Below are 17,081 nucleotides of genomic sequence, written 5' to 3'. Positions count from 1 at the left end.
GCCATATCTTACATTTTTTGTACATTTTCTTTTTCCACAACCAGTCAGCACTCAGTAGTAGTAATTTTAGCCTCCTACTGACCAAAACCCCGTTTGCTTAGTGAAATGCATCCTGCTTTCCAAAATTAAAGGAAGGTCTTAGACAAATGGTTAGAAACTATTTATACTTTTTGTTTTTAGCCATTTAGCTCTGTTCACCCCTTTCATTAAGGACTCTCTCGCAGGTGCTTTCTGGCATTTTCAGTTATATATATTTTTGAAATGATAGGAAAAAAAGGAAGTGGCTAGGCTTCTTCAAGTGGCTTAGTATGCATGTAAATATGTTGGTTCTCAGGACATTACAGAAACAATTTGTTTGTTTTCATATATAGGCTAAGTGGACTAGGAAATGAACGGTACATTTTGAAGTTTATTGTATATATATTCTTTTTTTTTTAAGCAAAGGAAATTCATTTTTCCATGATATGGGCCTTTTAAGTAATCATTTTTCATATTGTATCAAAACTTGGTGATGAATGAAGCAGTAGAAATGCTCCAAAATTACTTGTTCAAATAACTTTTTTTTTTTCTTCTCCTGTAAAGTTCCTGATGAGTTTTTGTCATGAGAGCAACAAAATGCAAATCTAGACATTGAGGTGCATGAATTATGTGCAGTTTTTAAAAAGTAAGTGAACAGTAAAACACAGGTTAGTTTTTTTTTGTGCAGTCATTTTAAATTCTCAGGATGTAACTAGTGTGAGAGGTAAATATCAAAACAGACCATCACACCAATTTTTACACAATGTGAAATGTTTTTTACTTGAATAGAGAAAATACATTGCATACATCTGAACAAAACCTCAGTGAGTTGTAGAGATTTGGTTAGGAAGTTGTCATTTAATGATAAAGTAAGTTTAAAAATAAAAGACAGATTGTAACAGTGCCAAAAGCAATTCTCTGCAGATTATAAAACGCAAATGAATATCTTCTTAATCCATATATAGCCAAATAGTTTAATACATATAAGTGTCAATGCTGTTTATGCATTCCTTGACACCAGTCAAAAATATGTGTTCTATATGTGTTTTAGAGGGAACATATAATTTAATTGCCTTGCTGATTTTATCAGAAGTGGGTGGTGCAGCATTATGTCACTTGCAAAGTGCTTCCCAAAGTTCAGAATATACATTTTTTCCCCAACCACAGCCAATATATCCTGTGATTTCTAAAGCACATGTATTCTAATTATACAGATGCATTGAGCAAAGCTCTGTAAGATTGTAAAATAAAAATGATGTCTAAATATATATGTACATACACTCAAAATGTGTTAGTATAAGTAACCATCTCCACTAGCTGCTGGAGGATAAACTCTGTATGTGAGCATTAAAAATGCATATTTGTGTTGGGCGAAACATTTGAGCATAATAATAAGGTTTGATATTCACTAGAGAACATCAAAGCAGCTCTCTTTAGTTTCATTTCTGATCAGCAGTAATTATTACCCTTTATGACCACTAAATATGACAGTTTAATATTTGCAGTCAACTTGAGAATTTACAAAATCCACTTTTAACAGCCACCCTTAATAAATAAAGGTGGCTTTTTAACATTTTGCCAAAACAGACAAAAACTACACTGTATAGAAAAATACCCCAAAGCTACAGTAAAGCTCAGTAAAGCTATAATATTAAAGGAATTGGGACCAACTCCAATCCAATTTTTTTGCATAAATATGAAGGCCATGTTCAGGCTAAGGCTTTTACAATATAACAGCTATATTGCCCTCGGTAGATAGACCCTGCTTTCACTAACTTTCTACGTTAAAAGAACAGTGATTTAACAGTCCTCCCCAAGCCTTACGATACCTCAAGAGTACTTGCAGTCTCTATTGTACCTGAAAAAGAGAAGTTTGGTTGTAGTTACACGTATTCTGAACCCCATATTTGGTATTCAGTAATACAAAAGAAATTACAAGATTATAGGCTGTATTTCTCATGTGTACAGCATAAGTAAATAAAATATGGTACTTTATTTCTTACTTGCTGGCGTCTTTGTCTCTGGGGATTGTGCTCGCTGGCCAGCAGGTTGCACATTCTCAATTTGTCCATTCTCAAATACATTTTTTTGCTTACTTGATGAGCTTTCAATTGCAAGCGCTGTGGCAGTCCCAGACTTATCCACTGGATTTGTTGCATGTGCTGGCTTCTTAGCAACAGGTGGAGGCACCTTAACATTTTTTTTTGTCTCATTTGTAACCGTTGACTTCGCCTGATTAGAAAACTGCATTAGCTCAGCTGCCAGGTTCTGCTTGAGGGTAGCCTGGACCTCTGGAGATGTAGGTGTCTCAATGACAACTTTCTTTGTGCTCTTGGAGAAAATGAAACTGGCTGTGGATGCAGGGGACTTGTGCAGGTCACAACTGTCTTGTGTTTTAGGAGATAGTACAGGTATTTCATTACTGTTTGTGGTGGGTGTGGGCAAGCGTAGGCTGAGCCTTGCTGGAACTCCACTAGAGGTCATTGCAGCCGTCTTCATACGTATTGCCTCTTGAAGGCGCATTGAAGGGGCCAAGACCATAGCAGGGGATGACTTCGCTGATGATTGTGTGGACTTTAAGTAGGACTTGCGTATAGGTTTTTGTGGAATTACCTGCCTAGGTGTTCCCTGATCCTGACCTGGAGTGCCCTCCGTATCAGGTTTGCAATCCTCTGAGAATACGTTAACCTGATCTTCAACGTTTACAGACCGTAGACGCACCATCTGAAGTAAAGAAGGAGTCACAAGGGGAATGTTTGCATCTTCTTTTGGAATAGCTGCACTTTTAGGCCTAGATAAAAGTTCCTTGCTTCTGTTGTCTTTGCTGATTAGACTTGGTTGCCTTCTGAAATTAAACGTAGACTGATCTTCCATTGAAGCAGGACTAACCACTTCAGTAGTGAGTACAGGTGCTTCAGGTGTTACTTGCTTTGATAAATCTTTAGCTAACATGATTGGAGGATTTGGAGGATCCTGTTGAGGTGGAAGATGGTTTACCTCAGGCAGCTGTTGGAAAGCTTCATCCTGGGATTGAGGGGAAAATTCAGGAAGTTTTGAACAAACCAGATCATGGAAAACTGAAATATTCTCACAGGACTGTGGTTTGGCTTGGGACTGATCAAATGATTTTTCATCTGACACCTCTGGACCATTCAAAGTGGCATCAGCAGTTGGTTGTTCATCATAAGATTTCTCTGAATTGTGTGCTTCCTGATTAGTTATATCTGGCACATAAGAGGAGTCCTCTTGAGCCATGTTGTTTCCCTGTCTGGTTGATTCCATGTTGCAGTCATCTGACATGTCTGAAAGTGTTTCATGTGTGAGTGGTGGTGGAGGTGGAGGAAAGTCTATTTCATCCTGTACTTCAAATACTAAATCAGATGACTCTTCTAAAGGTGGAGGTGGTGGGGGCCAGGAACACTCCAAAATGGAGCATTCTTTTTCTGTATCTGGCTGAAGTTCTTTCTCAAGTAAAGGTGTGGACACTGAGGAGGCAGGAGATTTTTTAGGAGGTGGAGGAGGATGATGTGCAGGTGGTGGAGAGGGAGGTGGAGAGTTTCCAGCGACTCTAGGGGGCTCAGAACTTAGAATTTTAGTGGGTGTATGATCTTGAATATCTTTGTCAGTGCAGTGCTTGACAAAATTTTGGTCCTCTGCGTCAGTGCTCTCTGTCTTTGGAGTCAAATTGTCATTCTCTAGCAGCAACGCACTTGTTTCAAGCTGATACTTCTCAGTTTTCAACTGCTGTGCTGATGATGGCACCCTTTGATCAAGCTCATCTGATGGCACTTTCTCTGAAATAACTGGACTTTCTTGTTCCATCTTCTGGTCTTCTAAATTTCTCTCCTCTTGTTTCTCATTCACACTTGCAGTTTCCCTCTCAGGACAACGTTCTTCTTCTTTTTCATTCATCGGTGGATGTTCTTTATGCCTTAAAACTAGAGGCTCATCCAGAGTCACTTGTTTTTGTACAGGCATGGCCTCATTCTTTGCTTCAATGGTGACCTCTTTATGCTCTGAATGAGGTTCAGTTGTTTTAATTTCTAATGATGTGTGTCTTTCTACAGAGGTTTGGTCAGTGTGATCTGTTGTGTCCTGTATTTTCATTAGTGAAGAGTCTTTTTGTTGTTGTTTTTGAAGCTCATATATCCTGTTGGGGCATGGACTTGGGCCACATAAAAGCTCAACTGTACGTTTATTGTGAGCCCAGGTTTCAGGGGGAGGGGAACAAGGAGCTTTTACTTTAGGTGGAGGTGGAATGTTAAACAAGTCCCTGAGGGCTGATCCTGAGGGTACAGGAGTCACTTTGTTCTTCTCTGCTGTAACAAAAGTGGAAACTTTTGGTGGCTGTGACTGAATGGTATGGGTTTGTATAGACAGATGGGCTGGATCTGTTGTAGCTGATGAAAGGGAATTCATTGATGATGAGACTGACACCACAGGAGAGGTTCGTGCACCCATCCTCTCTGGTTTGGGAGGCTTTACCTTGTGCTTTCCTGGAGAGGTAGGACATATGTCTTTAGAAGGATGAGTTGGTGTGCCACTTTGACTTGAGTATCCACTTGATGGTGACATTGTCCTTTCAAATTTATTCTGTGGGGATGAGTTACCTGATCCTGTTTGAGCATCAGTGTAATCTTGATCAGGACTCTGTGGATTGGAGGTCAGAGATGAGTGGGTGTCATCCAAAAATGCTGTTACTGGATAATGTGTTGGCTTATTTTCATTGTTGGATGATGTAGGATCTTCTTTTGCATTGACATCCCCATTCATTCGGCGACTATTGGATTCCAAATTATTCAAATCTTTTATGTCTACCTGTTCCCTTGACCGTTGCTTAAGCTTTTCTTGATGCAAAGAGTATGTCCTCCTTGGTGGTGCAGGTGGTAATTTAGCTTTCGTTACAGACAAGCTACGAGAGAACAGCTGACTGTTTCGGACACTTTCCCCATTTTCACTCAGTTCCTCTTGCTCTGGTTTATGACTGGCTGCTTTAGTGCTTGAACTTAACCAGCTTGATGAGCTTTTTTGACTCCTTTGTTCCTCTTGGTTTAAATCAGTGACTTCCTTTGTGCTGTCTGTTGGATGTAAAGGTGGAGCATTACCTCTGAAGGAAATTGTTGAGGGGTTGGACGCGACAGTCTCAGATGATTGTGAGTGGCTACGTTTAGAGTTGTTGGAAGGTGGAACATCATGGATACCACCTCCTGACCGTGAAGAGCCTGGACTTGCGGATGCTAAGCTGCTCTTGCTAACTGTACGTACACTGCGCCGACTGCGGCTTCTGTCAATTTCTATTACATCTATAGCAGCAGGTAGAACTGCATTAGGAATGATCGTGGATAAATAAGTAGCTTGTGGAGAAATGGACATCACAGGACCTTGTGGTTCCTGCAGTAAGGAGGAGGAAGTAGTCATTCCTGGTACAGCAAGGGACTTGGGCCTCTGCATAGGAGACATTCGAGGCCCAAGTTTGCGGTTTAAGAGTAAGTCATCTCTGTACACAGCCTGTAGGTGGTGTCTGAGAAGTTGCTCATCTCTGGAGGCCTGAAGGGCTTCAATGTCCTGTAGGTGTACCCGTGCCCCCTCATGGTTTATTATTGGCACACCTCCATCAATTGTTGGGATTATGACTGTGCTAGATGAATTGTCATTTTCATTGTTTGGGAGTTGCTGCAGCAAAACTCCCTTCCCCATACCTGTTTATAATAAACGATTAAAGTACACAATATTTTATGAACACGATATTTTGTGAACTATATCATAATACATTTATTACAATGTAAAGTATACTAGCATGTAAATGACATACATAGCTCTCTCTGAACCTGCTGTGGGATTCCCATAATAGTTGTTCTTCTGGTTCTCTTTTTGGTCTTGTCCAGCCTTTTCACTGTGTTCAAGGGCTTAAATGTTGAACCTGAGAATATGAACCCAAGAATATAAGAAAAGCTACAGGAGCTAGATTGTTTCAATGCAAGTCCACAAAGCATTCACAAAAGCAGTGGTGTCATACTTGAATATGGAATAATAAAATAAAACCATTTTTTCTTTAGATCTTTGTTTCTTAATCCATAATGCTATTACTCATTGCACATGAGTATTCAGACATTTGTTTGCATCAAATCTACACACAATGGACACAATGCAATTTTTTGGAATTTTGCCATGTCCATTTTGGAAAAGTAGTTTGGAGAGCTGAAATGTTTAGGTTTTTTAATTTTTTGAGCATTTTGATGTCTGTAAGCCCATCTTAAGTTGCTTTTGGAATGCTAGCACTACGCTTGACGGCGCAGAAGACAAACTAATCCACTTCAGCAGCAGAGACAACAATGACTGGTTGATAGTTAAGTTCATGCTGCGTGTAAAAGTTTGCTAAAATATGCCAGAGTTCAAATAAAATAAAGTTGCATTTTTGCCTTTCCAAAAGTCACGTTTATTGTGCGAGATGTTATCAGTTATATATGTCTATAAACAAATTTATATCCAAAAAAAGATTCATGTGTAAAGGCTTTTACTGTGAGGACACCAGTATCACAGTTTCAAATGTTTGCTGCTCCAACACACTTCATCCAGCTCGTCATCTGATTATCGAAGCCCTATGTGAGCTGGACTGTGTGTTGGGGCAGGAAATAGTTGAAACAGTGCAGGACAGCAGGTCCTCAAGAGCTGGATTAAGAAACTAGACTCTAAACCCTGTGATGGATTAAATGACTTCCTGCACAATATCCATCAAGAACAAACAAGATTCAAATGCCTAATTCTAAAGTACACATTGAAAAATGAATAACATAAGCCACCAGACATGGTCTGTTTAGAATACATTTACAAGTTTAAGACCATCCAAACCATCAGTGGTCCCATCGTCCTCAACTTTACGTAAAAACAGTTTGCTTCACCATTGTAATAATGTGATGTACCTTGCCGTGTTAGCACGGGCCGTGAAGACGCTGCAAATGTACTGGATACTGATGTGATGGAGTGGTCAGCAGTGCTTTCAAAATCCAGTTGTTCATCTCCTTCCTGGCAACAGGCATCTTTTTCTTGTGGAGAGTCTGTGCACTGCAAGAGGAAGCAACCCAGAGAGGACATATGAAGTCACCTGTTTAAAAGTCAACTGTCATATTCTACTATTTTCTGTATGTCAGGAACTTACAACAGTCTGATCATCCTTAAAGTCCACTCCATTATTGTGCTCTGTGGTATAAATTTAATAAGATTCATATCAGCACTCTAAGATATATGATGTAAGAAATTTGTTAGCTTAAGATTGTTTAGGAAGAGCTAGAGCAGAGGATGCTCACCCTCCTGTTGTAGTATCTTAAGTCCTTCTTGGGCTTCAGTGTGGAGGTCTTCCAGATACTTTGGCCTGTTGCCCTCAATGAACACATTCTCCTGGTAGTGTTGGGAGGCTGTGTAATGCACTGTCAGCTTCCTCTGCTCATCTTGCTTTTGCCCAGCTGCAGAGAGAGTGAGTCATCTTTGTTAGATGCCTGGAAAATTATTCATGTTATTCAAATACATTGGCAGTGTATGCACATAGAATTTTTCATTTATCAAGTAAATGTTAAAGGTTATAGTAATATATTAATTGTTAGCTCTGCAATATACTTAACATACATATAGTAACAGCCCCTTGCCATGTCTGGTCACTGTGCCATGCTAAACTCGTGACAAGCTGGCAGTGTAAGATCATTACAGTATTAGAGCGTGAGGTAGTAAAGACTGTGGCCTCAGACTCGATTGGCAGCTCTGATCTAATTGACTGTGACAACAAAGGAGACTCTTCCCTCCAAATCAAAAGAAGGTGATTTACATGGTGAATGCATCTGACTGAATTTACGCTTCTGAAAAACCTGCAGTTTCATCGATGGTTAACATATTTCACAGTTTTTTCTTCACATGTAAATGAACAGATTCCCTCGACATGTACAATATTTGGCTGGTTTCCCAGAAAGGTTTAAAGCCTAGTTCTTGACTACACTTTTAATGGAGAATCTATACTCAGAATGCTGTGGTCCAGGTGTAGGCTGACTGGGCAACCTTGTTTACTAGTTTGTGAAATGCAGTGTTCTCTGGTTGTCAAAGTGCCTTTCTTTTTCAAAAGTAACACCTGCTAATCTTGGCAGTCAGATGGACACTTGACAGATTGTAGATAGGATCTCAGCAGCAGTATGTTAGTCTCTGATGCTCATGCCAAATAATCTCTCTAGCTGTCTTGACCTTTAATGCGACCCAATACCAGATTACCCTTTGCATCCCCTACTTCCCATTCAGCACACAGTAACCTGAGGCTTTGGTTCTGTTACTCTGAAAGAAGTTAGAAGTTTTAAGTTAAATAAATGTGAAAGGGGCGAAAGGACAAGCGTCTTACAACTGGCAATTACTGGTACTGGAACTTTATACTAAACTCTAGCAATTAAAAAATTTCTATTCAATTTCTATTATTTACTGCGCAATAATAACTTAACCTGTGTATTTATATATTACAGACTATTTGCCATTAGATATTTTAAGATGTTTTATTCCAAATGTTAACAATTCTCTGAAAAAGAAAGCATTAAGTGATGAATAATGTACTGTAATTATCTGTTGACACACATTTTGTGAAGTTTCCTGACCTGAGATTTGATCTCCACTTTTGAAAAGTGATGAATTATGACTACTAATTTTATTAAAACTTCATTTTTTGTATCTGCATTCATCATTCTGATCACATCTAACATTTTTAAATACATTTATTTATGTATTTACTTATTTACAACTTTGTGTTGTCCTACAACCTACTGGAAACCTGTGAAGTTGCACAGGACGAACATATTTATATATTTATCTTTACATTTTCGAAAATATTGATTCCAAACTTTTCAGATTATAAAGGAGTACATATATGAGTATATATATTTGTTCTTATTCAATGCAGTGGTCAGATGCTATCAGTCACTCTAGGCCTCCATGCTTGCATGCAACCTGGAAAGCTAAGGTGAGTCTTTGGATATGGGTGGTCCAGCTGTCACGATGAATCACATGCTTGTCTCTTTCAGGGAACAGACTGGTAGACAGATAGACCGTTCAGCATGCGGTGGAGCAAATCCAGGATTGGCTAAGGTCAGAGAAACATTACGCCCCAGGTAGCAGATAAGCTGGATTGGCCAGATAAAACCTCCAGCTTTGAATGTAATATTTCCTTGCTTTTGAGACATTTGAGAATTAAAACAGATATTTGTTTCTTGTTTGTTTTTGAGCCCCAACTTTCCTCCACTTTTTGTGTCATTTGAAACAGCCACTTTAAAATCGTCATTCTGTGCCATGTTCAGTGTGAAGTGTTTGCGGATTACATGTCTTTGCATTTTGACTGCTCTGTAATGAGGCGGCCATTGGCCCCTGAGCTGCCAAGTCCAAGAGTGTTATGTCTGATTCGCACTGAGGCTGACTGTTAGCTGGACAATAGGCAGAAACACGACACTTGAGGGTGACCTTTAGTTGCCTTTGGACACTGTCTGAGAAACAGTAAGAAGCTTCATATAGGCCCCCATATCAGCTTCCTAATGTACCCCTCAGTGCCTTAAACACTTGTGAGAAGAGAAACTCCGCTTTGGTCCTCGTGAAGGACATTAGGATGCAAACGTGATGAAAGGTTTTTGCATAAAGAAGGACCCTCGCCTAAAAGAAATCCCCTCATCTCTTTAATAGCATTTTTAACCCCCTACCAGTCGTCGTCTTTTAAGTGTCTGGATTAGTGGACACCCAACGGAGGTGTCGGGTGACTTGGCTGTGAGGACAAGGACTGTGATCTGATGCAGACTTAATGTAAGGAACATGGGCAGGTGCGCTATATGGGGCAATCTTACAAACGGTACTTTATTAATTATAATTGCTTGAAAATGCTGTAGATAAATGGTGACATGTCTACTTTATTAGGCCTGCAACATCTCTTATAATGCATGATTTTACCACAGATCCGTTATTATTTAAGGGGGCATTGCAGAGGGATTTCAAGGATGGCAGTGAAAACGAACAAGGGAGCAAGGAAGATGAACCAAAGAACTCCAAAAATACAAGTCCAGATTGTCAGACATAAAGGAACAAGATGATTGATTGATAGTGACTGATGGTGCACTTTTTCACAATCCAAAGTCGTGTTCCTGTCTGGCCACTACCCAGTCTTAGTCTTTAAAATTCGCCTTATAAACAGCAGGGTGCAGCCCGGTAACAAACATATGGTCTCTTCCTCTCTCTGCAACACTCGTGAAGTTATAATGTCATATAAATGAATTAATCTAGCATTCTGATGTCAACGTGCTCATCCTTGATTATTCTTTTTGACAGTGGAGGTTAAGAAAGGCTTTTGGCTTTTCCAAGAACTGCTGTCATGTTAGCTGATGGCCCACGGCTCAGCACCTGCTTCTCTGTTTCTTATTCAGACTTCTGCTGCCTGCCTGCTGCCAAGCTCAGCACTTACAGAGGTCAGCTTTTTATTTCAGTCACAAAACTGTTATAACTGTAATTGTCCAGATTTATGATATACCATAAAGAATGTAATTACAATATATTATATATAATGTAATGTTTTACTATGCAGAACTGTTTAAACAGTTGTATGCCAATGTTGGGATACACCTTGTCAAATTACATGTTTTGTTGTTTTTTTTTTTTTCTAAATGAAAATAAGTTGAAGCATTCTCTACAGTAAACAACAAATATGGCATATTTTAGAATACAATTTCTGTTAACATATTACCATGTGCCATGAGTTTTGTATATGCCACATTTTATGTTTTATTTTTTCCCCCAATATGCTCAATTCAGCAAATAAACATAAACTGTGCATGAAAATCTGCAGATGTTTGCAAGGGGCACCCAAACCTTTGCATACAACAGTAAATATATATTTAGTTCTGTGCTGTAAAAATAGCCAATAAATAAAAAAGGCATCTAAAATAACGTGGCTAGATCAGCAGTGCATTCCCTTACACTCTTATTGTCACTGCCAAAAAATATGTCCAAAATAGTTTTCATGAGAAAGCAAAAGCTTACCTTTAATGTAAGTTAAATGTTACATATAAAGAGAATTTATTCCAAATAATATTGGAGCATTTCTATTAGTCCCTTCATCATGAAACTGAAAAACAAATGGTGATACAACATGCAGTTTTGTCCATTTTTTTCCTCCAAGACAACCATGATGAGTACAGAAGAACAATAATGATGCTGAAAGGAGTGCACTGATGCCAGTGAAGAACCACTTTTGGCTCCCCAAACAAAACTTTTCAGTTCTTCTCGAACTCGTCATCAGGACCACCACCCCTCAACCACCATTGCTTGAAAGAATCTTTTTAGTGATTAAAATGTCTGTGTGAAAAATCTATCTGAATCCCAATGTCCTATCCATATTAAAAGTGTTTTTTCTTTAAATCTGTATGTTTAAGCCAAGGACCATTTAGTAAAAATTCACATTTAAGAGCGTAGTGGTGTCTTGAACACCAAAAGAGTTCTCTACTCACCCTTCTTCTTGAAGACTGACAGCAAAGATCGAAAGTTTTTACTTAGAAAAACCACCATGCCTGCCTTGATTTGACATCCCAACAAGAAATCATTGCGGTGAGAGCCAAAGTGCTTTTAAAAAGATCCACCTAACACAGTAAGACCTGCAGTCCGAGCATCATGACAAACCGTAAACTGCAGGAGTCACAGAAAGGATGTTGTGAGGTAGCTGTGTCGTGGCAGACTGATGAAGGATAAGCTGAGTGAACACAATGAGATCTACTGTGTGCAGCGTCAATCCCAGCTGCTTTACTCTGCTACCCTCTCCCTCCCACTTTCCTCTTCAACTCCCCCTCCTTTTGTCACACGTAACCAGCCCTGGACCCTCAGTCCTTTGAGTTTTTGACCGTTTTTGACCGTTTTTCCCCCCATTTTTTTATTTGATCACTCCAACTGAATTTAGGATAATTTACTGGCTGCTTGACTAATCCAGCTCCTGTTCTGCTCCTCCCTCACCATCCAAACCTCACTTACACATAACATTAGATGTAACTTTGTAATCCATAACTGTAGGAATGTAAGTTCTCTGAATGTTTAGTTAACCCATTAAAGACTTATTATTCAGTAATTTTAATACTTATTTAGTAACTGCAATAAATTATTTGGCAACTGCTATGAAGCTAATATGGGAGTTATTGAATGGAGAATTGAAGTGCAGACCTACATACAGTACGTTGCATTCAAAGCAGTTAATTGGTTTTGGGCCTGTATGTGATTTGAGTTCAATGTCCATTGACTTTTTTAAGAGTAAGTCATTTGTTGTTTTAACTCAGTCAGCTGTGATCACATCAATGCTATTGTTATTCTATCGTTCAGTTTCACCTACCTAAAATAGCAAAGAAAGTCTCTGATGGGGGGTTTTCCCTGACACAGAGAAAACAGTAATCGATGCCTTTTGACCACTGTTTAGTACAACAGACCACTCCAGTAATTACGTCCCAGACAAACATCATTTGTTTTGGTGTTTAGGCTTTAAAGCTTGATAAATTAGTCCAGCTGGATTGCTCTTTCTTAGTGTCGTGCAGGTTTCAGTGATACTATCAGGGCTCTACATGTTCCTTCAGCCGACAATCTCTGTGCCAGTGATGCACCTGTGCAGGGGGTACAGCTGTGGCCTGCTGAAGGCTGGCAGGTGACATGCTGTTAAACTCTTTATCCTCCCTACCACGGCCTGCCTCACTGCACAGACCCTGCTTTTGGCACTGAAGCAGGAACTCAAGTGGAGTTGGCTCAGGAAAGGAGGCACCATTTCAAAAGAACATACAAAGGGAGCCATTTTGGGCGGTACATTGCCAACTCTTACTTTGTCTAGTGGGTTAATCCTTTTGGCCTTCACATTACTCTGTATCTTTCACTGCTTCCACATCTTATTTTAAACTCAGACTTCTTATCATTCTCCACTTCACCAGCCTGTCAGTCTCTTAGGTTTATTGGATGTTCACTGATTCTAACTCTCTATTTCTGCCTCTCAACCAGTAACTGTTAGCTTTCACCCGTTGCCCTACTGTCTCTAGTGTAGAGGCATGCAGCTTTGTGAAAAGGGTGGCAATGTAGGTGTACATGCTTGGAGATCCCTTTGGAAATTTGAAGGCAAGACGCTCCAAAAAGCAGACTGAAACTGTGCGCCTCCTGTTGTTCCCTCATGCAAGTTCCATTAATATTTATCAGGTGATCCTAAAGCCACCATCTGGCACACGGCGAGGGGTGAGGGGCATGCTTATGAGGCCAGCCGACGGACCCCAAGTTTCTATACACAGCCAACTTCACACACCAGTCCTTTTGTTCAGACATACAAATCAAGTTTGCAGGAAACAAATGACACATGGTGGCTATTTTATGCTAAATTAGCCTGGCATACTCCAGACTCTTGATTTGACTTGGCATCACTGATCTCAGCTTGCTGAGAGCAAGAAAACTAATTTTGTAGTTTTATGTGGCCTTAAGTAATGAAAATATAGTTTCACATAAGAAGGCTAAAGATTTCTCATTCCTCTTTTTGAAACTGAGAAACCCTATACCTGCTTTAGTAGAGTGTTTTAGGTCATTGGTATGCTGCAAGGTGAAGCACCATCTGCAGAATTTTGGGGCATTTGGCTGAATCTGAGCGCTTAATGCTTTCGTACATTCCTGATTCATCCTGAATTCAATTTGAGGTAATACAGTTTGGATCACATTTCCTTTATGCTTTTTTTTTGATGTTTCAACATCAGTAATATCAAACTGGCCAGTTCTACTGGCAGTCATGCTGTAAATGTTATAGGTTATATGCTCTGGATCATGTGTTTTTTCCAATGTCATTTTAGGGTATTCTTCTGTTTAAGGTAGTCTTTGCAGATCTTTGCATGTATGTCTGGTAATTTGCTATTTAAGCTCAGTGGTACATCCTTGTTGCTTATTTCTGGCTATATGTGTGATAGATTTTTTCTGATATTTGTAAAAAGACCTACATGCCCCTCTTGTACAGACATAAAGTGGACCTCTTACAATTTAATCGGACAATTATTGTTCTGGACAATAATCAAACATGAACACTCTTAGGCAAATGACCTTTTTTGTGGATTTTGTGAAAATAAATTTAAAAAGTGTTAACACATTCTCTACAGAGAGCAAAATTAAGTAATAATCAGTAATTGTGCATTAAAATGTGTAGAATGGTGGTGTGTAAAATTATTTTTGCTTAAAAAAAAAAAAAAAAAAAAAAAAGAGTAATTTGACTGGGGTGCCCAAACTTTTGCATACAACTGTACTGCCACTAAGGTTGAATATGTACTTGTTAGGATAATGAATATAAATTCCAAGAATACATTTTAATACATTCACACATTTCATTTACAAGATTTATTTTGCCTTAAAAACCTTTACTGTGCCATTTGATAGATTATACTGTGTTCTACTACAACTGTTACTGCAGTATGACATGTTTATCGAGTCCACCAGATGGTACTAGTCTTATGCTAAGACCTGCTCAACGATCTCTCTGTGTCCTTGTTTATGTATTGTCCTGTATTTCTCTCAAGCTGACATGGTGATGTAATTTGGGTGGCCCGCTTTGGTGCTCATAATTAGATCCCATTGGGTAGGTCAGTTCATTCTTGTTAAAGAGGCCTGCAAAACTCTGTGTGGCTTCCTGACTAAGTAAATGTAAGGGTGGGCAGTATAAAGGCTAAAATAGAGCAGGCTAAAATGCAACATAATTGAAGACATTTTGACAGTACACATACAGTATCACAATATCTTATTTTTCTGATGTATGCAAGAAAGTGACAGTGATGTTACCCATGATATTTTTAGAAAACTATACAGTGACAGTGTATTTTGATAACACTAATGAAAACATATCGCATTGCCCAACTCAGAGTAATGTGATGTCAGCAGCAGTTTGGTTAACTGTTTTTGCTTTGCCTGGAAGATTTCTCTCATAAGTGTGGCTGAAGGAAATAAGATCATGATCTCTAATACTAATACTAATATTCTCAGGCTCTTATATATACACACTGTTTCGTCAGGTTTTGCTCTCAAACAAAGGCTGAAATCTCTGTTGTACTTGTACTCTTATAGTCAAACAGAGCCACACTATCCACCACAGAAACCTTGTCTAGTGAAAGTGTGCAAAGTCTGCTGAAGTTCCTGTGAGGCAGGGCCGCTTGGGCTGAGTTGGGGGACAGAGGAACATCTGTTTGTGATGAACTTTTCAGATGAGATCTTGCTCTGGGCTCTCCACGAAGCAGGTCTCCACCCTCACATGACCCCTAATTGGAAAATCCCCAACCATAAGCACCTCATGTTAGCTCATTGTACATATCGCCTTCCATCATCAGTGCACTGGCTCAGTATGTGTGGGTGAGTGGGTGTGTACAGAGTAAAAGATAGAGATACTGCAATAGAAAGCAATAGAAATCCCAGGCCTATTACATAAAAAGGCTTGTTTTTCACTACGCAATGAACCACTGGATGTTATCAGTGTTAAATGTCTCTGCAGAGTGTATCATATCATATCATATTAGAGTATAAGATTATAAATTTAATAAGTTTAATTGGTAATTATACTGTAACTGTAAAACCAGCAGGACAAATACAAGCTGCTGAATAACTATCTGTAATACTCACAGTACTTCTATAGCTCAATTAGGTCACAATGATATAGTTTATGGTGATAATTCTGCAGACGATAATCGTTAACTGTCTCTAGTCATAGGTGCTACAAGAAAGCAAAGTATGTATGCCAGTTGAAGGCATGTGCATGATGTTTGACAGCCTGGTATGTTGCCTTTCCTTGTAAATGTTAAACGAAAGGCAGCTATCCTTTACATAAAATACACTTTTCATTAAGAATGCATTAAAAGAAACTGTCCAAATAACTTGGAATAGAATCTACATTAAATGACATTTTACCTTTGTCCTATGAAATTACCTTTCCGGGGGTACAGGTTTTCTTATGACTTAATTCCTTTCATTGCATTGTGTTTTGCTACCCACTGGGTTTGTGAATGTTACTAACCAAGTCCTGCCCCAGATATAAGAGCCCTTCTGCTTTTCATTCCTACACATGCTTTCTTCTCCTAAATGTTCTGTACATAAGGAGATGATAGTGTTGACTCTTAGGGCCATTGGAGGAGACAGAATGAATATGTCAACATCTTTCCAAAACCTCAAGGGAGGATGAAGTATCTTTGACCCGCTCCCCTCTCCTTTGTCTCCCTCTAGCAATACTGCTCAGTCAGTCATCATGCTTATTTTAGTTCACTCTGTAGTTTGTACACCAGCACCCCCAGCCATTAGCAGAATGGACCAGAGCTGAAACTTTACTTTTCTCTTCACTTATTTCATGGAACAACATGTATTGAAAAACTAAAAGTAAAGAACTGCATGATCCTTTTCATCCTATGTACACACTCTGAGGCCTGAAAGCCTCATTAATTGTAACTATTAATAACTGGTGTGGAGTTTGGGTATGCACGTCACAGTGACATTGAGTGGCTTTCATTCAGGCAGAGATCCCCTCCAGACTTTTCACTGAAGTGACATGTTTGACATGTTTTTATTTCTTAATGCAAAAATGCTCCCCCATTTCTTGGTTGAAGTTAAAAGTGAATTCTATTGCTTTATTCAAAATGTCTGCATTTTGCCTTCATTAAGATGTAAACAAAGTCACTGACAGTGGTTTGATGTAAAATGTTGCTTTCTTGAGAAGCTTATTGCATCATAATTCTTGACAATGGTGGTGATGGGAATCAGATGTCCAAAGTGTTTAATGCTTCTAAAAGCCACTCCACAGACAGCAATTGCATGAAATTGTGACAAATGTGTTGACAGTTTTAATGATTTGGACTGAAACATAGAAACATGAAACATAGGACTAGAACCCCAAGAACATTTTTAGATTTAGCACTATGTCATCATTATCAACATTACATATTAAACTTAAAAGACATGTGCAGGTTCAAATTCAATGGCCATATCATATATTTATATATTGCAGACATCACAATCCCTGCAAAGAACCACCACTGTAAAAAAAT

General features: G+C 39.0%; 1 protein-coding gene across 4 annotated transcripts in view; it reads right to left on the bottom strand.

Moving 5' to 3' along the window:
• Nucleotides 1-771: 771 nt before the first annotated feature.
• kiaa1522 (KIAA1522 ortholog) overlaps nucleotides 772-17,081 on the bottom strand; it is a 50,719-nt gene continuing 34,409 nt past the window's right edge. For 3 of the 4 annotated variants that reach the window (XM_017694070.2, XM_017694044.2, XM_017694052.2), the window contains 6 exons: nucleotides 7,323-7,478; nucleotides 7,175-7,215; nucleotides 6,939-7,080; nucleotides 5,831-5,938; nucleotides 2,022-5,717; nucleotides 772-1,876 (listed from right to left, as the gene is read on the bottom strand). In XM_017694070.2, coding sequence (XP_017549559.1) covers nucleotides 1,839-1,876; nucleotides 2,022-5,717; nucleotides 5,831-5,938; nucleotides 6,939-7,080; nucleotides 7,175-7,215; nucleotides 7,323-7,478 — 4,181 coding nt within the window. In that variant the 3' untranslated portion in view covers nucleotides 772-1,838. Of the gene's footprint in view, nucleotides 1,877-2,021; nucleotides 5,718-5,830; nucleotides 5,939-6,938; nucleotides 7,081-7,174; nucleotides 7,216-7,322; nucleotides 7,479-11,522; nucleotides 11,761-17,081 lie in introns of those variants that run through there. The other variant, XM_017694060.2, reaches the window with a different exon arrangement.

The sequence above is a fragment of the Pygocentrus nattereri genome, chromosome 27 (genome assembly GCF_015220715.1).
Source record: "Pygocentrus nattereri isolate fPygNat1 chromosome 27, fPygNat1.pri, whole genome shotgun sequence".
Taxonomy (NCBI): Eukaryota; Metazoa; Chordata; class Actinopteri; order Characiformes; family Serrasalmidae; genus Pygocentrus; species Pygocentrus nattereri.
Note: the sequence above shows the minus strand (reverse complement) of the source record. Positions and strands in the feature narration are given on the sequence as shown.